This window comes from Falco cherrug, chromosome 3 (genome assembly GCF_023634085.1).
Source record: "Falco cherrug isolate bFalChe1 chromosome 3, bFalChe1.pri, whole genome shotgun sequence".
NCBI classification, from domain to species: Eukaryota; Metazoa; Chordata; class Aves; order Falconiformes; family Falconidae; genus Falco; species Falco cherrug.
Genome location: NC_073699.1, coordinates 28,787,754 through 28,807,424, shown reverse-complemented (window position 1 = coordinate 28,807,424; position 19,671 = coordinate 28,787,754). Strand labels below are relative to the sequence as shown.

The window sequence follows — 19,671 nt, the reverse complement described above, 5'->3', positions numbered from 1 at the left end:
ATTTTGGATTCATAACAGTCAGGGTTTTGTGATCCATCCCTGTGGAGGACAGCATTCACTCTGTCACTTAGAGAAACTGTGCCTGGGCAATTAGTGAAACTTCAAATGTAGGAAAGAAAAGCCAGGTCACAGCTACTAGCCTGCTTTCCTTGACTAAAATGTGCCACATCTCTATCAAGGCACCACTTTACAAAGACTGAAGTCATTGCTCATAGAGTGGCAGTCAGAGCATTGATAATGCCTGGGCTCAGACCTTTGTAGTGGCCCAAGTCTTGCTGTCCCATCCTGACCTTATTTTCATTTTTGCCACATGTCTGTTACTTGTCTTCTGCCTTGGCAGGTTTGCCAGTGGAAAGCCAAGCTGTTAATGCTTTCAAAAGAAGTATCTAACATTGTTCTGCGTTCACACTTAAATCCTCAGTTAAGTGGCCTGGCTTCCAAAAATCTCCCAGGTGCAACAACCTCCCTTGCCTTCAACAAGGGCTAGATTGCCACTCTGCAATTTTGTAAATCAGGGCTGTTTCTTAAATAATTAAAGATAAATTTATCACCCCCCTCTTTTGTAATTCTTTGCAATGTCTATTAGGGGCTACAGTTGGTTTCAGTGCTTGTAAGAAGGTTAAGAACTGAGGCCTGTTAGTGCAAATCTGAATTTATCTTTTAACTTCCAGATAAAAGTTGCCTGGTACAAGATTCCACCCCCTCTCAAAATACTGCAGTCGGTACTGTTAAAGTGAGCTCGTCTTGACGCCATGAACATGGTGACAGTAGGATCGGAGGGCATAAGTATGAGTTGTGTCACATCATCGGTCACGGCTTGGCATTCAGTGGCAGTGCTGCTGAGCCCAATGCAGAATTCGCAGCCCCTTTGCCTCCGCCCTGGCTGTGCCTCCTGCTGCGGGCCAGCTGGCCGCCTCTCCGCAGTTATGCAAGCACGAGGGCTTGTGGGGCTGCATTGTACGCTGAAGCAGGGACCTGATCTGTCTGAAGAACGACTCAGAAAAAAGGGTTGTTTTTTCACTCACATCTGCTGTTTAAGAGAGTTCATCATCCAGGACAATTCATTGAGACAGGCCGGAGTAACAGAGCATTAAGGGCAGGGGTGAGACAGGGGCTTCTTAAAGCATCACTGTCACCAGAAGTCAGTGCCCTTGTGAATCAAAAGCTGGGATTGTCACACCTATTGGGGGAAAGAAAAAACCAGCAAACCCCCATATGTTTACTAATCCTGGCCTTCTGTGTGTATAATAGTGATTCAAGTTCCCCGTTATCCTTGTAACGGATCCTTCATTCAGCATAACGTTGCCTGATGTGCCAAGCACAACGGAGAGATTTAAAGCTCAGCACTCAGATTGTATAGTGTCCCCAACTTTAACCTTGGACCAAGTGATTTTTTTGCTCTTTTCAGATACGTTTGTAATCTGAAATACATTTCAAATACATTTGTATTTGAAATCTGAAATACTTTCAAACACGTTTGTTAAGGCTGGCAGAGTTCCAGGTGTTTGAAAAGCCAGGAGTTACAGGACAGCCCTTTAGTCACAAGAAAAGAATTACTGAATTAATAGAAGTGTTAGTACAGGCAAAATAAGCACTTTGAACGAGTGCTTGCCCCATGCAAGTAAACATATTGGACCCACTGAAATTTAACTACTGATGTGGATTTTTTTTGTTCTCTTATATTCTAACAGTTATTGAGGTTGTGACTCAAAGTTATCTCAGCTTCTGAGTCCTTTAAAAGGACACTCTCAGGCAGGTCCCAAAGAATTACCAGAATGTAGGTGAAAAGAATGTGACTGCATGCTTGTGGTAGCAGATTTGTGACTCATACTTCTGAATTAAAAAAAGATCACCATTGTCCAGTGTGTCTGGTTTGTAGACCAAGACAGGGGACTGATCTGCCTATGTTTCAAATCTTTTTTCAATCATTTCAAAACCTGGGCAAAGAAGCTACAATTCTCTGCAAATAGGCCTGAGTACCCTGCTACAGTCTTGACCTGAGAATTAGCTTCCAAATAATTGCTTCTGTACGAAAACCAGATACCTGTTGGTTCAAGTTGGTTGCAAGTCATTTATTGAACTACTGGTGAAGATATCTTTTGGACCACAGGAATTAGCAGTTTCAAAAGATACCGATACCTTTTTCTGTCTCCCCCCCCTCCCCCCCCCCCCCCCAAAAAAAAGATGATTACTGATGTAGTTTGTCACACAGACACAAAGTACCTAACACTGTGTGTGTCTTTGTACCTAACGTGCAGCACTGCTATTTGAAAAGGCATTTTATTTAGGGAACCAAATTAATTGTGGAACATCTTATTTAACCTGCAACTTCGATAAAAGCCATGTGAGATTACGCCTAAAACACTTCTTTAGTGTTTGTGTTTGTTTGCTTTGTAGCTGTCTGCTTTGCTTTTGCCATGTAACAGCAAGTTTTCTCCTTTAACCTGTACAAGTCAGAGAGGGGAGAACAAGAGCTAGAGAGGGCAGGGCACTGCACCTGTGAACCACTAAGACCTGGCAGGACATCTGAGGGGGTAAGGAGGAGACTTTCAGGAGCACAAATGGCATTTGTGTACCTGAGCAGGAGCGGGCTCACAGCACAGCCGGTAGGCACGCATTTACCTTATGAATGTCTCCCCTGTAAAGTCTCGAATGACTTTGGACTTGTTCTTTCCAGTGTTTATTTTCAGACTGGCCAGGCCCATTTGCAGTCATCCATGTGGTCATGTCAGAAGGAGCTATTCCTTTTCCTTGTCATTGATTTTAAAGGCTCAGCTAAAGGCAAACCAGACTTGCCTTTTCTAAATGTCCTTTCCCAGTCTTTTGGATGAAGCCTGGAGAGGTGCAAGCTGAGACACAGGGTTAGGAAGACCTAGTTTTGTGTTTTGTCCTGTGACGCAGGAACAGGGCCCCAGTGCTTTTTAGCTTATCTTATTTCAGTAAATGAAGGTTTAAGTTCTGGAAGATATAGATTCCTCACATTAAATTTGCTGAATTTTCTTTGTGGGTTTTCAAAGCAACTATGATGTGTCTTCCATGTTTAGATCACTGATGATATCAAGAGTACATATTTTTTTAAGTGCAAACCATCTTCAGCACTTCATTTTATCTGTCACGGATTAATATTTGTTTTTCTATTCAGTGTGGGCTGTTTTGTCTGTTCAATTGACTGAACCTGCTCCAAGTTTGACTTTTTTTTTTTTTCTGTTTCAGTGCTTTTGTATGTGAGGAAGGAGACAGATGAGGTGTTTGATGCTTTGATGCTGAAATCACCCACAGTAAAGGGGTTGATGGAAGCGGTAAGTATCTGATGTCCCCATATTGTTTGTCTGTCTTGGCAAGAAAATCTTGAGGCTTTCAATGTCTTTATCGAGATAAAACATAATATAAAGATGAATTTATTCTCAAATACATTTAAAGCATTTTATAAAGGCTTTCTGGAGTACGCCTCTGAAATGCTGGCATGTTCCAAATGCAGTGCTGTCAGCAGGTTGCTGGGATAAATAGTGTCACAGAGCCGAATTATTGGAGGCCTAAGCCTTGAGAAATGGTGGTAATTAACCAGTGTTAGGGAAGCAGGGCTCCATTTTCTGAAATGCTTTTTTCTGAACTGATGATTCACAGCCTGCTGAATCTTCTCCTGTAACGCTCATTGGTGTGTTCGGAGCCATCTTTTAAAGAAGAGGCCCAAGGATGCACTGTTTCCGTGTGAATTTCATATGGCTTTTGCGTAGTTGCTGTTCTTGCACGAGGCAGTTGCTGAGCCAATGCAGGCTAGTCATTCATACCTCCTGTCTCAAATTCCTTCTCTAGCCCTCACTCCTAGAGTGACCTACATACCAGCCTGCCTCCTTGATGCTTTTTTGACTTGAGTTTTGGCTTGTTACCCATTAGCTGTGGTCATGAGTGGCTGTTTCTGCATTTAATCCTGTTTATATGGGCTGATGGCTAGTAGATGTGTGAAATCTGGTAAGGGAAGAGTCAAGAAGCAGCCATGTGTCTCACTGCTTTGATGGGAGGACTAATGTGAGACTGACATATGGGATGAAGAGTTGATTTCCACCTTGGTTACATGTAGGATAGAAGATGGGAATGGATGAAAGTGTCCTTAGAGAGCTCAGCTGAGTGCTAGAAGTGTGTCTGTTCATACTCTCATAAAACTGTCACAGTGTCTTATTACACGTACTGGAAATGTCAAATATGGTAAAGGTTGAGTTACTAGGTCAGTATTTGACCAGCAGCAAAAGGCAAAAGGATTTGTGGGTTGGTGAAGTTGTTTAAAGCACCTATTCAGATCAGGGTATCTCTGAGGAGAGACAGCTGCTGGGTTCTAAGGATGTCCTAACTGTGCTTGTGCCGATACTGTTTGTTAGCTGTGACTGCAGCTCAGTTGTTAGGACACACACGTGTCATAAAAAACAGGCTTTGCTTGAAGAGGCTGCAGTCTGATTCTTGATAAGCTGTAACATGATTTCATCTTGTCTTTGTATGGAAATTAAAAGTATGCTATAGTCCTTCAAGCTAACGTGACTCTTTTTTTCTCCAGTAGTCTGTGCCTCTCCATGCCTGTTCTCCAGCCACTGTGTAACATAAAAACAAAGCTGGTGCAGAGACAGGAAAGGTTTCTGCATACCTCTGTCAGCGCAGCTGCTGACTTGGTGGCATGTTTTTGGCACCAGAGAAATCTGATCTGTTGTAAAATGTCCCAGTTCACTGGAAGGAACATATCGAGAAAATTTTAATTTGCTTTGGTGGAATATTGTGGATAAATCAATGCCAAAAACCTGTCAAACTGCATATTCTTAAATACTCTTTACTACAGTTGTTTCAGCAAATCATGTAATTTTGTAATTAAGCAAATCCTAAATGCTTAATTCTAAACTCAGTACCAAGAACTTAGAAACTGAGGCTCTGAAAATTGTAGAGCCCCAGATCTGAAAGATAACACCAATGATCCTGAATCGTACCCTCTTCTCTGTTTATGGATTTTACTTGTTTGTTTGTTAATCACTGTTCCTGGTCTGTGGCTTTCTCCTAACTTCCCATGATTAATGAGATTGTTTTCTCAGATACTATGTTTATTTTATTTGCTTGTGTACCCCCATTCCAAATGAACAGTTAGATTCCATCTCAGACTTCTTTCTTCTGGCAAATATCTGCAGGTCTCAGGTTTCAGAGATACAGCACATCTCAGAAAGTGATGCAAATGCTTGATTTTTAAGATGTTTGTATCCTACACTAGTCGGTCTTGATCAACAGAAAATAGTGAAACGATTGCCCGTCACAAAACATGACACGTGGTGACTGGCCAGCTCTAAATCCTGCTTTCAGCCCCATCCAAAGTTAGTCCAAAGACCCCAGTCTTAGATTTTGCGGAATCACATATTTATTCAAATTACAGAAGGCAATCTAAATTAGGAAATTCAAGCATCTCCCAAAGTTTTCTAAAATTAAAAAGTAACAGGTGAGCTCAATAGAGTTCACTTAGACCAAAGGTCATTAGATACCCATCTATGCTGTGTCCTTCCAATCAATGTAGGGTTGGTATTTCCATAGAAAGAAGTTGACAAAAATGCTTTCTTATGTGCCTCCACCAGCCCAGATGTTGCCCTTTCTGTCTCCCTGATTGCAGCAGAGAAAGCATTTCTGGTGGCTTGTGCAGTCAGGTATGTGCCACAGACAAACTTGCCATGTCAGGGGACTGTTATTTCAGTGCCACTCTGAAGACTGTCCCACTGTTCAGGCATCCTAAGGGAAGGAAAGAATTCTTTGCTCAGCAGATTGAAAAATAGGCAATGGGGGTGATAAAGGAAAATATTTGTCCAGATAAAGGTATCTTTTTAAAATTTATTGTAGCCTGCTTGAGGTCAGATAAGAAATCTTTTTGTTTTATATAGAAGTTGGCAGTAGTGGTGTTCCCCCTGAATTGGCAACAAATGTTTTTCAGAAGTGGGAGTGCAGTGAGATGCCCTAGCAGATGCTGGCTCTTGGCTTTCTCAGATTCTGCCGCAGGACTTAGCACATTTTCTCTCAAGACTTGTTTTCTGAGCCTGTGAGGGGGAGGCTGTCCATACCCTCACTTCAAGCCTTGCTTCTACAGCTTGCTGTTTGGTATAATTGGTTGAATCCTTAGGGGCTCCTGAGAAATGTGCTTATTCAGTCAGCTGGAAGTCTTTTGCAAAGCTCACTAATCCCTGCATGTTATATAAATCCTACACCTGTCGTAGTGTCATCGTTTAACCCCAGCCAGCAACTAAGTACCGCACGGCCACTCACTTGCTCCCCCTGCCCTGGTGGGATGGGGAGGAGAATCAGCAAAAAGATGAGACCCATAGGCTGAGATAAGAACAATTCAATAAATGAAGTAAAGCTAATGATGATGGTGATGAAGAAGAAGAATAAAAGGAAGATAACAAAAAGAGAGAGAGGAATAAAACCCAAGAAGATGAAGAAGAAAAAGAAGCTAACAAAGAGAGAGAGGAATAAACCCCAAGAAAAACAAGTGTTGCCCAATACAGTTGCTCACCACCCGCTGACCAATGCCCAGCCAGTCCCCCAGCAGCGAGCGGGGGCTCCTAGCCAACTCCCCCCACTTTACACTGAACATGAGTTCTATGGTATTGGACATCCCTGTGGCTAGTTCGGGTCAGCTGTCCTGGCTCTGCTCCCTCCCGGCTTCTTGTGCATCTCCTTGTTAACAGAGCATGGGAAACTGAAAAGCTCTTGACTTAGGGTAAGCTCTACTTAGCAACAACTAAAACACCAGTGTGTTATCAACATTGTTCTCATACTAAATCCAAAACACAGCACTGCACCAGCTACTAGGAAGAAAATTAACTCTATCCTTGCTGAAACGAGGACACATAGGCAATGTGATTCACAAGGCTTTCTTAGCCCTGCATCTCATAGCTTTCATAGGAAGTGGTGTCCCAGAGGCCCAAACCACTCTGAGCAACATTTGGAATGTGTGTTAGGTATCCCAAATATCCTAGGGAAGTTTAATGCTGGAATGTGCAGAACGCTGTGTATTAGCTGCCATTAAACCTCCTTGGCACAGGAATGTTTCTCCATTTGTTTATTTGCATGGAGTCAGTGAAAAGTGTCTTCAAGTACTGATCTTCATAATATCATTATATGATTCTAATATCATTAGGTTTCAGTGTTAACAACCAGAGAGGTGTTACGAAGGATTTTTTCAACAATCTGATGAAATGGAACCATTTTTATTATTGTGTTCCATGAAAGCTTAAATTTAGGGGTACAACAAAACCACAGATATAACAGATTGCTTATCTGACGTTCTGTTCATGGCAAGCAAAGCCAGAGGGCTAGCAAGAATACAAGGAGAACATGGAAGTTTCTCTGAGAACTTCTCTAAGGCAGTCAAGATTTGCCCAGAGGAGTCGCCAGCCTCACGTCTGGCAGCTGCCCTCCATGGGCAGCACAGGATGAGGCATGGAAGGAAGGGGGAGTTGGAAAGATGGTGGTAGACAAGGGTGGAGTGTGAGTGAGAGGCAAGATGTGAGTACCTGCACAAGTGCTTCTGGCCAGAGGTAGGTGATTCCTTCTACTGGCTATCCTGCCCATGGATCCTCCCTTGGATTTATGCACACAGGTTGGGTCAGGCATTTACAAAGGCAAGGTGGGGCAGCCTGTCACATCTGTGATGGAGAGTAGCTGGAATAGGTTATCCCACACAGAGTTATGGCAAATCCTGGGTTCAAATCACCCTTGTTCTGCCCTGTTTGGAGCAAAGACTTGAACTTGCTCCAAATAAGCTGAGTATGTTATGGAACGTCTTTGCAGGATGCTTTTCCACCCTGTGTATGCAGTTACATAGCTTTCCACAGGATACACAGAGCCTTTTGGATAGGCTACATAGAGCTCAGAGTGAAAAAGATTGGCTTGATAGTCCAGTGGTGAGGATGCTTGTGTGAGATACAAGACAAGTGGGGTGAAGCCGTCTTTCATAAATGTAGTAAAAAAAAAAAAAAGAACACACTCTTCCCCACAGCAGGAAGGGTGTGACCACAGCATACAAGCTTGCACATCCTTTTTGCTGAATTAGGCCTCTGCCAAGGCAGGTGAGAACACGGAACCAGGACTACCATCAGTATCTCCAGCACCATATTCAAAAGGGCAGTGAAACATGCTGATGCAAGTAAAACTGAAGTAGCAAATACAGCCCACAATTTAATTTATATTTTGTTCTCTGCTAGGTGCAAAACTTTGCGGGGTGGATGGGTCTAGTGTGTCTTATCAGTTACTCTTCATTTACAACCTCCCCTTTCTGTTAGCCACAGATGTACTCTGTGGTCAGAGGAAACGGATTACAGTGTAAAAGAAGCTTTATTAGTTCTCCAAAATCTTGGAGTTACGCTATACTTTTTAAGTACAAAATTGTGTCATAGGTAAGATGGCAATTCTACAAGTATAGATGATGTAGGCAAATATAGGCTAATTAATTCTTTCTTTTAGAGAATCCTGGGTCTCTGAACGGGAGCTGTGCTTGGGATTCAACCTGTGGCTGTTTGAATCTGTCCTTGGTGCTGAGTTTATCCAGTGCTTGCTTTCCCTTTTCTATTTCATTATAATTGCTTTAATTTACTTCTCTAAGATATCACTTTTTCTCAAACAAAGTCTGAACAGAAACACAAAGAAAGGTTTTTACAGCGACTGATGTTTGGCAGTCTTTAAATGGGTATTTAATTGTGCATTTCGGTTCTCTAATGTGGAAGATAAATACTCAGCTATTTAGCTGCAACTTCATTTCACCTGGGAAGAGCAAGAAGCTTACTTTGGTTGGCAGCAGAGTACCACAGAACATAATCACTGACAAAACGCCATTTTTCTGTAATTATTTTGCCTTTTGGGACAACCCTCTTCTAAAGTATGAGCTATGAGATGTGTTCCCTCAAAGAAGAGTCATAGTTTGGAAAGGAAAGCTGGCTCAGACAGAGGTCTCAGGGACACCGTCTCCATGAGCACACCACAGGCTCGCTGCAGAACAGACATCCAAAATAGTTACCAATACACTGCTGCAAAGCAATGCCAAAGCATCCCAGTGAAGTGCTTGTTTAGTATTGGTAATTTGTCAGCTAAGTAGTCCTTCCTTCAAAACTTTTCCTCTATTTTCTGCTTTATCATTTTGAGTAGCTGGCACGAGGTTTGTTTTAGAAGTTCTTTACCTTGCTAACACACTCCTCTGTGACATTCAGATGATGTTTTGTGAGCCAAATCGTGTTCTCATTTTGCCACCCTGGTAATTAGACTGAGTCACCTCCCCAATGATATAGAAGCTTCCTAATCCTGTGTGTAGCATGTTTGCAGCCTTCCCCCAATGAAAGGTACCTTGCAGATACTTTTCAGACAAAAGAAGTACCATAGATTCATAGAATGGTTTGGGTTGGAAGGGACCTTAAAGATCATCTAGTTCAACCCCCCTGCCATGGGCAGGGACACCTTCCACAGACCAGGCTGCTCAAAGCCCCATCCAGCCTGGCCTGGAGCACTGCCAGGGATGGAGCATCCACAACTTCTCTGGGAAACCTGTTCCAGTGTCTCACCACCCTCACAGTAAAGAATTTCTTCCTAATATCTAATCTGAATCTACCCTCTTTCAGTTTAAAGCCATTACTCCTCATCCTGTCACTACCTGCCCTTGTAAAAAGCCCCTCCCCAGCTTCCCTTAGGCCCCTTCAGGTACTGGAAGGCAGCTGCAAGGTCTCCCCAGACCCTTCTCCAGGCTGAACAACCCCAACTCTCCCAGCCTGTCCTCATACAAGAGGGGCTCCAGCCCTCTGACCATCGTCATGGCCCTCCTCTGGGCTCGCTCCAACAGGTCCATGTCCTTATGCTGGGGGCCCCAGGGCTGGATGCAGCACTGCAGGGGGGTCTCACAAGGATGGAGTAGAGGGGCAGAATCACTTCCCTTGACCTGCTGGCCACACTTCCTTTGATGCAGCCCTGATTCAGTTGGCTTTCTGAGGTAGAAGCGCATGTTGTTGGGCCATGTTGAGGTTTTTGTCCACCAAGGACTGTGGATGGTCCTGTTAGCTTAACAAACCTTGAAATGCTATTGAGGAATAGAAATGTGCGTATTTTTTTTGTGGATCCATCAATCTATCAGCTCCTGTTGTGTTGCTACTCATCTGCCTTCTGCCTGGTGGAAGCCTTTGCTTCCGCAAACCCAGAAAATTAGAAAAAGAAATGGCAGAAAGGCAGCTGCTCAGATTGAAATTCCCTGGTAAAATCTGAAGCTGGGAAGAGTTGTTGACTCCTTGAGCAGAGTAGTAGGAGATGGTGAGGCAGTTTTGATGACTCACACCCTATGAAAACTATAGTCTCCAACTTCCTGGATGGAAATGGCTGTGGGTTTTTGATCGATATGTATAGAATTATTCACCCCTAAATAATCCTTAAATGAAGTTACGGTATGGTTGCGAGTGACTTTTCTGTATAGCTATCCTGTCAAAGTTTGCAGAGGTAGTGTTTTAATGCCTTATGTAAATAGAGAGGTGATATTTTCATATTTCTTATTAATGATAATTCTTTTATTTTTATCATTTCAGATCTCTGAGAAATATGGGCTTCCAGTTGAAAAGATTGCAAAACTTTATAAAAAGAGCAAAAAGGGGTAAGTAAACTAACTAACTAGGGGTTATTGCAGGATCTTTAGGAGCACTCAGAGATCCCAACTATGCTTGGAGCCTCATGGTGTTGGGCAATATAAACACTTGTATGAGACATGCCTATGTGCTTGAAATCTTAATATTTACAGAGACAGCAAGGGGTGGCAGAAGGGAAAACATGATTCTCCAGCATGTCTGACCAGTATTCACATGCTTACTGTGAAGAAACAGAGTTTGTGTTTGGAAAATGTATTGGGATAAAGTGTGTTTTATAGACTGTATGCTTAATAGCATTGTGGAGTGCTAGCATGGGAGAGGTGCAGCCTTTGCTGTGAATGTGGTGTGGAATTTCCCTGCAGTGTTAAGAAAGAAGTAGGCCACTCTCCGAATCTGAAAGGCAGGCAGGCAGCGTTTGCTGCAGGGGTTTCAGCTGAGTAAATTTAGACATGAGCATCACAGCTCTGATTTTAGAATAGCTAGGCTACTACTCCTTGCTATAAATCTAAATCTCTCTACTTTAACTTTTTTTTTTACTTCTAAATAACTACAATATTGTGGTGTTATAATTTTAAATCAATAATTTATTTTCAGCTGTAACTACGGCATTGTTGTGTGTGGGGATTTCTTTAGCTTTTGAGAAGACAGGTGAAACTTCTCATGTTTTGCTTCTTTCTAACGCTGTTTGCAAGTGATACGTTTGTTGGAAGAAACACCCTAAGTTAACGTGCAAGGAAAGCACTTGTACACATTTCTAATACTTGTTGATATTCTCACGTCTAAGCTGAGCTCTAGGCCTGTGAGCTGTGTGCAAAGCACAAATTACACTGCTCCCCGGTGCTAGCAACTCACACCACAGAGGTGCAGCAGTTCACACGGCATGGCTGAGGAGCAGCACGCGGGTACACCTGAGGGAGCCAACCCCGGGCAGGGGAAACCCCAGCTAGCTGGGTCTGCCAGGGATCTGTGTGCAGCTCACCTCGTCGGCAGCTTCAGCAGGTTAACGTCCCAGCACTGGATGGGATGTCTCTTGCCTTAACTACTTTGGCAAGGCGCAGCCTCTAATCCAAAGACTGTAAAGGACTATGGGGCACATCTTGGTGATGATTCCCACTGTTGTCCCTGTACTGGCATGTGCTGGAGTCTGGTTTTGCATTGTAGTGAAGTGAGCACATGCAGTGGAGCTTTCAGTGTCCTGGTGTGTGAAAATAATAATTTTTGCCTTTGTCGCCAGTATCCTGGTAAACATGGATGACAACATTATTGAGCACTACTCCAATGAGGACACATTCATCCTGCACATGGAGAGCATGGTCGAAGGCTTCAAGATCACACTGACAGAGATCTAGCCTCAGACAGAGCCTTTTTGTAAGGAACCACAGCATTTCATCCTGCTTGGAAAGCAGAGGATTCCCCGGGAACTTGACAGACATTGATCAGAGAAACTGTTACAAGACTGCTTTGAGAATACTGTCCATTCTGCACATGTGCACCCACTGCATATAGACTTGGGTTTGTCAAGCACAAGGCCACCGATGTTAACCTGGTCCCTTATTTATTGTTCCCCACTCTCTACTGTACAAGCAGTTACCAGCCCCCAGATTTGTAACCAGATGTCCCACTGCAAATGTGAAATGCAGCATTTTAATCCATACTTCAGTGTGGATAAGCTCATTCTAAAACAAGTTATGGAACCATGCTGGTCTAGTTTCAGAAATCTGGTGTAAATCACTTTACCGGTAGTTCTCTGTCATTGCTAAAAAATTGGTGCAGTGCTAAAGATGGGGAAAGTGGCTGACAGTTCACCTGCTCAGACGGATCCATATCTCTCTATAGTGTATAGTCTTGCCAAATACCTCTGGTAGTTCTCAGCATGTAGCAATGAGGACTTGTAAGTAAGGCATTCAGCTACAAATGTCACTTGTAAGTAAATGGTAAAGAAACCATTTTAACCTTGTATATAATGTTTATAATATGCAATAATATATTTTAACTACTGTATGTGGGCATGTTTACTGCCACTATGTTTTTGTATGTATTGGGTTTAGGGTTTAACAGAATCTTTCCTAGAGGATTAGATTGCTGCGATCTGTTAAGGAGTGTGTACTGAGAAGCTGATAACTGTACCTGTGCTCATATGCTCCACCCTTGCCCACCCAATTTTATACCGAAATATTGGAGCAAACCACGCTGCAGGGTCTGGAGTGCTCTGGTGCAATGGGGCCCACCTTAGGTACCCGAGTCCCAGCTGTAGATACCTGAGTGTCCCATCCAGCTGTCAGCAAATCCAAGAGGCACCATGTGTCTGCTGCCTGGTGTGCCTAGAGGTACAGAAGGGACTTCTGCCTGTTCTGTTAATGAAGTGGAGGCTCTCAAAGTGGGCTTTTCTCAAGCCCATGGAGGGAAAGGTGCTTTCCGCAGCAGCCTGCTCATTAAAACATTCCTCTAGATTGTAAGAAACAGGATTTAAAACTCTTCTTAAGGGTACTTGCTCTTCTATCTCCATTGAATGATTCTGTTTTGATTCCTAGGGCAGTTGGGTGCAGTATAAACCCGGGCTTGATGGAAATATTTTATCGAAACTGGAACAATTTTACCAGTGGAGACTGAATATCCCACAACTGAGGTGTGGAGACAGGTCTCTCTTATAAGGGCTGGATCTGAACCCAAGCTGAACTACGTTTTCCCATCAAATTCCACCCCTGTCTCATGAATTCTGTGAAGAGAGTCACACAGGATAAAATCACCCCAGGAAAGGGTTTCAAGGCCTGAATGTCCCTGGCACATCCAAACCCAGCACCTTTCCTCTCCAGTTCCTCTGGCTATCGGTGAGAGCTCCTCACTCAGCATACAACCCTGTGAGTTTAGCTGCAAGCATTTTATCTTCTATGCACTGTACGTGGATTCCATGTGACAGACAGAAACATGGGTCCTTTCCTACCTGCAACCTTTAGAGTTTCTTTTTTTTTTTTCCTTCTGAAATAGTTTTTTCATTTAGTCACAGAATCTTTATTTGGTTGTTAATGGTGTAAAGAAATACTGCCTAGTTTAACAGGCCTTATTCTGTAGTAGTGTTTTGAGCTGTGTGGAGCTATTTACATTCAAGCAAAGTAGCTGGGATAGCTGACCAGTCTGATTTGGTCATATTTTTGCATGAATTGTCCTGCAACTCTTGCACACTTTCTTAACTTCATTAGCAATAGCATCACATTAAAATCTGTACTTCAAATAGAAATGTTGGGTACCTGTCAAAGTTTCTGTGGGACCAGAACCTATAAAAGGTTCAGACCATTAGCGTCAGGGCTAACATAGCCAGAATCCTCTTACATCTGCAAAACAAAGTGTCTGTTCTGTTGCGCTCCCTCCCTCTTCCTTTGTCATGTGCTCTTTCTCCTTCTGATGCAGAATTTTGTAGTAATTCCCTTATCTTTTTATAAATACGTACTCCAGCAAAGATGCCTTTGCTACCCTGCTCGAGAGCAGACATCTGGGGAATACAGGGGATTTTTTTTGCGATTCAGTTTGTTTCTGCTTGGCTCAGGCTGAGATAAAAAGTCTGTGCTGACTTAGCCCAGATACTTTTTCCCTAAAGAAAAAAGGGGACAGTTTTAGCAGGTGGCATTAGGAACTGTCACACAGGACTGGTGAGCAGTGGTGTTCTTGTATTTCTCTGTTGTTTGACGGTGTTTGGGATCCTAAGGATATTAGCTGGGGTCTCTCAATTGGTTGTGTTATCTGGGCAGAAGCTGCAGGTGAAGCGTAGGAGTAAATGTACACGGGAGTTGAGCCCTGGTTCTGCCCCCAACAAGCCTGCCATCCAAGCTCTCTTATCTGGAGTTCCTGTGGCACCTGGGGCTGGCGTGGATTGAGGACAGTGAGAATTTGGGGTTCACAGAGAATGACAGGTGGTGGGAGGGACAGTCCTGGGCTGCTGGGGTGCAACATGTGCTGCACCAGCACTCAGGTTAACGGGACATTCTTGTCTTATGTATGAGCTGGGTTCTGTTGGGTGCTGCAGCATCCTACGCCAAGGAGCAGTGTAGGATCAGTGAGACGTGCCAGACTCTAGGAAATACTGGGGCTTAAGGAGCTATCTTTCCATTGCCATTTTAGGAGCTTTCAGTCAGGCACTGTCCAGGGAAGGAAAGTTACTTCCAGGATTAACTGAAAGCTTTTCTAAATACATCTTGAAGTGTGTGAATTCCTGATATAAGAGAGCTGATACTCCTGCCTTTAGTTCCTTCTTACCATCTCAATGAAGCTAGCAGGGTTGAGGAAGATAAGTAGGATTTACCCTGATGGTAAGGTTGTTTTAAAACATCAGTGAGATCTAGTTAAGGTTGATCTCCCTTAACTTCATCTGCCAGGGTCTGAGGGCTTTGTTTCTCTGCTCCAGATGCAGGTGCATCGCAAGCACCTAGGACATCACAAAGAACACGTCACCACCCTGCACCCCTTTAGTTGTACTTGCAGCACCAGCTGCTGGAGGAGCACTGAACCTTGGATGCTGGTCGTGGCAAGCTACAAGCTGTCAGGGTTCACCTTGTTGGTCAAAACCAAGCTATCAAAGTGATGGGGAAGGGCCAGTACAAGTAATGCAAACTTCTGAAGCAGTGGCCTGCCTCATGCCCTGCTTGATTCAAAGGTCTTGAGGAGTACGAAGTGCTTGCACATTTAAAATACACGTTGCTTTTGTTTCGTGAAAAATACCAATTCATGCTGGATCTTCCAAACGTTATGAGTTAAATGGAAGTGAGATTGGGCTACTGTTCAGCAGGGGACAGGAATAGCTGCCTTGCCTGCTCTTGTCTCTGTGGCTGTGGTTGTTTATTTAAAGGAACAAAGCTTTCATTTCCTTGCCTTCTTCAAGACAGCAGTCTTGAATCTTAACTAGTGCAGCCTGAAAGGTGGCTTGCTGCTCAGCTGATTTTCCCTATGACAAATTAGAGCAGTGCTGTGTCTGTAGATGTTGTGTTTCAAAAGACCCTTGACAGAGGTGTGCAAAAGGAGACTAGGCTTCTAAGCTCTAGTTTTGGTTCCCACTACAGATTTGGCACTACGTCCGTCCATTTGATGTTATATTATGAAACCCCCAAATCTCAAATTTTAGTTTCTTTCTACACAGTCAGATGCTGATATCCCCAAAATAAAGTGCATCCTTGCAGTGAAGCTTTGTTAATGTACCGTGATATTGCCTTCAAGACATTGTGGAGGATTTTTACCATTGAATATAAACCACAAAGAAAAGAACTTCCCCGCGCCCCCACCGCCCCACCCCCCCCACGCCGTGTGTCCTCTCTCATGAAGTTTTTTGTCAGTGAATTCAGAGATCAAGTGTCTGTCTTGTATATTTTCCTCTTTCAGGCTATGAATTGTTTAAATGTTGTAAATTAATTCAAACAGTTAGTAAAAACTAAACTGTCCAGCTGTCAGACATCCTGTATATTGATTGATATGAAACTGGAAAGGAGTATCTTAGGACTTTTAAAATGTAAAGCTTATGAAATGTTTATATGCTCTTCCATTTCCTATGAATTGAGACAAGATACAAACAAGAATGTTTGTGCCAAAGTTTGTGACAAGCCCTTTTTCCGGCAAACAAGGAAACTCTATGTATAAATAGTGTGCTTTTATATTAAGAAAATAGCTCATGTAACTTAATAGTGTTGCAACTGGGAGAGGGGTTTGATAAACTGTAAATACAGCTATTTTATTTTTTGTACATTTTTAAGAAGGAAAAAATAAATATTCCTATGTATGAGATAATATTTCTGTTGCTGCAGTGTGTATTACTACATATTGGGGATTGAGTTCCTGCTTCTGAGCCCAGAAAGCTTTTCAAAAAGAAGAAAACAGAAATTCATTCTACCGAGAAAACAAGAGCAGAGACTGAAAAGAATAGTTATCACCGAAACATGGGTTTGATGACTGGCCTGGAGAGAGCAGTGGATAATGTCTACCTGGACTTCAGTGGTCTTTGACACTGTCTCCCATAAGATCCTCACAGAGAAGCTGTTGGTCTACAGGCTGGATGAGCAGACAGTGAGGTGAACTGAAAACTGGCTGAACAGCTGGGCCCAGAGAGTGGTGATCAGTGGCATAAAGTCTAGCTGGAGGCCAGTGACCAGCAGTGTACCCCAGGGGTCAATACCAGGTCTAGTCCTGTGCAACACCTTCATTAATGTTCTGCATGATGGGGCACAACCTACTCTCAGCAAGCTCGCTGATGACACCAAACTGGGAGGAGTGGCTGATAGTGGCTGACCAGAGGGTCATGCTGCCACCCAGAGGAACCTCAACAGGCTGGAGAAATGGGCCAACAGGAACACTATGAAGTTCAGCGAGGGGAAGTACAACGTCTCATGTCTGTGAAGGAACAACCCCAGGCACCAGTATATGCTGGGGCCACCCAGGTGGAAAGCAGCTCTGCAGAAAAGGACCCCCAGGTTGAACCAATGTGCCCTTACGGCAAAGGCGGCTGATGGTATCCTGGGCTGCATTACACCAAGCATTGCCTGCAGGCCGAGGGAGGTGATCTTTATTCAATGCTGGGGAGGCTACACCTGGGGTCCTGTGCCCAGTTCTGGGCTCTGCAGTACAAGAGAGACATGAATATACTGGAGAGAGTCCAACGAAGAGCTGCTAACCTAATGAAGGGATGCAACACCTCTCCGGTTCAGCCTGGAGAAGAGAAGGCTCCAGAGAGATAATACCAGTGTGTACAGATACCCGAAGGCAGGGTGCAAAAAGGACAGAGCCAGGCCCTTTTCAGTGGTGCCCAGTGACAGGACCAGAGGCAATGGGCACACACTGAAATGCAGGAGGTTCCCTCTGAACATCAGGAAACACTTTTTTACGTGAGGTGACCAAGCACTGGCACAGGTTGCCCAGGGAGGTTGTCAAGTCACCATTCTTGGAGATATTTAAAAGCTGCTGGACACAGTCCTGGGCAACCAGTTCGAGGTGGCCCTGCTTGAGCAAGGGGTTGGACCAGATGACCTCCAGAGGGCTTTTCCAAGCTCAACACTTCTGTGATTGTGTGACATGGGGTGTCCTGGGAACCCAGCTGGAAGCACTGGCACTAACATCTTTGTGAGTCCAGGGCACCTGGGGTGAGATCCTTTCCGCACCTGCTCCAGCTGTGCCTTGCATGCACCAGAGCACTGAAGCATACCTGGCCATGCATCTTGCAGTAAAACATTTTCACCAACCATTTTATTCTCCACCATTTGACTTATCCTTTCAAACAAGAATCCAGGAGATGAGAACATCTAAGTAAGTGGGAAATCGCTTGGGAACACATTTGCCTCAGTGAAAGGAGGCTGCCCAAGGAGCGGTGGGGCAGCCTTGTCTTACTACAGCATGGAGAAGTTCAGCGCTCCTGCCGAGGGCAAGTCCTGAGTGGGACAAGCTGCCATGCAAGAGCCAGCCCCTGAGACCTCTCTTGTGTCAAGCAGAGACCACGCCTGGGCAATGAGGAAGGAAGTGAATTCACCTGAAATGTCTTGGCTAGCAGAATGTAGACTTCGAGAGCCCAGCTTCCTCCAGCCCTTCCCCATCCCCTTCCTCGCAAAACTCCTCCAGTTGTGTCTAGCTCTAAGAGTCTTTTCACAGCCATCAAAGGGTTTAAAAAAAGGCTTTCCCCGCGTGCTTGGCATTTTCTAATAATTTTGAAAAGTATTTGTCACCTGTTTGTTATACAGCAGGAGAGCCAGGTGCTGAGCACTCCATAGCTTGGTGACTATGAGTGACTAACCAAGAGCAGAAGAGGTCTTCCCAGATCCACTGAAAACCACAGAGACCTGTACCCCTACCACCACATGCTGTTTGCCCTGATGATGGTCTTCAGTGCAGCCTGTGTTCCACCACCAGCCTGTCTGCAGTCAGCACCATACAGCAGAAACCAAAAGTTGTATGTATAAAATAATGCTCCGTGTGTGTGTGTGTAGATATATATTTAATGGCAATTGTGGGACTGGCTGCAGCTTGCTGGTGCTGGTGAGCTCGCAGCCCAAGGTGCTGCCCCTGCCACTGTGGCTCCCCAGTCCAGCAGGTTTTGAGGAGTTTCTTGGGGGCTTTTCCAGGCCCCAGGAATGCTATCTGGATGAGGAGTGTGGGGTCAGCCAGGACTAGCTCCCGTGGGGGTCTTTAAAGTAATCACTTTTCCTGGGCACTGCCTGTGATGGATGTTTAACTGTGTTTTGTAGGAAGCCATTTTACTGAGTGGCTTTTAAAATGTGCATGCTTCAACAGCCGAGGGGGTGGAAGCGCCCTGTCTGCGAGGCCGTGGAGGAACAAGGAAAAGCATGTCAGCTAATGGGAACTGCTGCACCCACAGCGTGCTCAAAGGCTGGGCTGTTTCTGGTGTGGCCGAGAGCTTACAGAATCACAAATCACAGAGTGGCTGGGGTCGAAGGGACCTCTGGAGATCAGCTGGTCCAACCCCCTGCTCAGGCAGGCTCACTCAGAGCAGGTTGCACAGGATCACATCCAGGCGGGTTTGAATGTCTCCAGAGAAGGAGACCCCACACCCTCTCTGGGCAGCCTGTCCCAGTGCTGTCACCCTCAGAGCAAAGAGGTTTTTCCTCCTGTTCAGGTGGAACCTCCTGTGTTGCAGTTTGTGCCCGTTGCCCCTTATCCTGTCACTGGGCACCACTGAAAAGAGCCTGCCCTGTCCTCCTGACACTCGTCCTTCAGGTGTTTGTATGCATTGATAAGATCCCTTCTCAGTCTTCCCTTCCCCAGGCTGAACAGGCCCAGCTCCCTCAGCCTTTCCTCATCAGGGAGATGATCCAGTCCCCTCACCATCTTCATAGCCCCCCGCTGGGCCCTCTCCAGTAGTTCCCTGGCTCTCCTGAACTGGGGAGCCCAGAACTGGACGCAGCACTCAGATGTGGCCTCACCAGGGCAGAGCAGAGGGGGAGGATCACCTCCCTCAACCTGCTGGTCACTCTTCTAATGCACCGCAGGATCCCTTTGGCCTTCTTGGCCATGAGGACACACTGCTGGCCCATGGGCAACTTGCTGTCCTCCAGAACTCCCA

General features: G+C 44.7%; 1 protein-coding gene across 4 annotated transcripts in view; it reads left to right on the top strand.

Moving 5' to 3' along the window:
* GRHL2 (grainyhead like transcription factor 2) overlaps positions 1-16,359 on the top strand; it is a 71,586-nt gene extending 55,227 nt beyond the window's left edge. For all 4 annotated transcript variants that reach the window (XM_027804200.2, XM_027804151.2, XM_027804096.2 and 1 more), the window contains exons 14-16: positions 3,214-3,299; positions 10,572-10,636; positions 11,863-16,359. In XM_027804200.2, coding sequence (XP_027660001.1) covers positions 3,214-3,299; positions 10,572-10,636; positions 11,863-11,977 — 266 coding nt within the window. In that variant the 3' untranslated portion in view covers positions 11,978-16,359. The remainder of the gene's footprint in view (positions 1-3,213; positions 3,300-10,571; positions 10,637-11,862) is intronic.
* Positions 16,360-19,671: the final 3,312 nt, after the last annotated feature.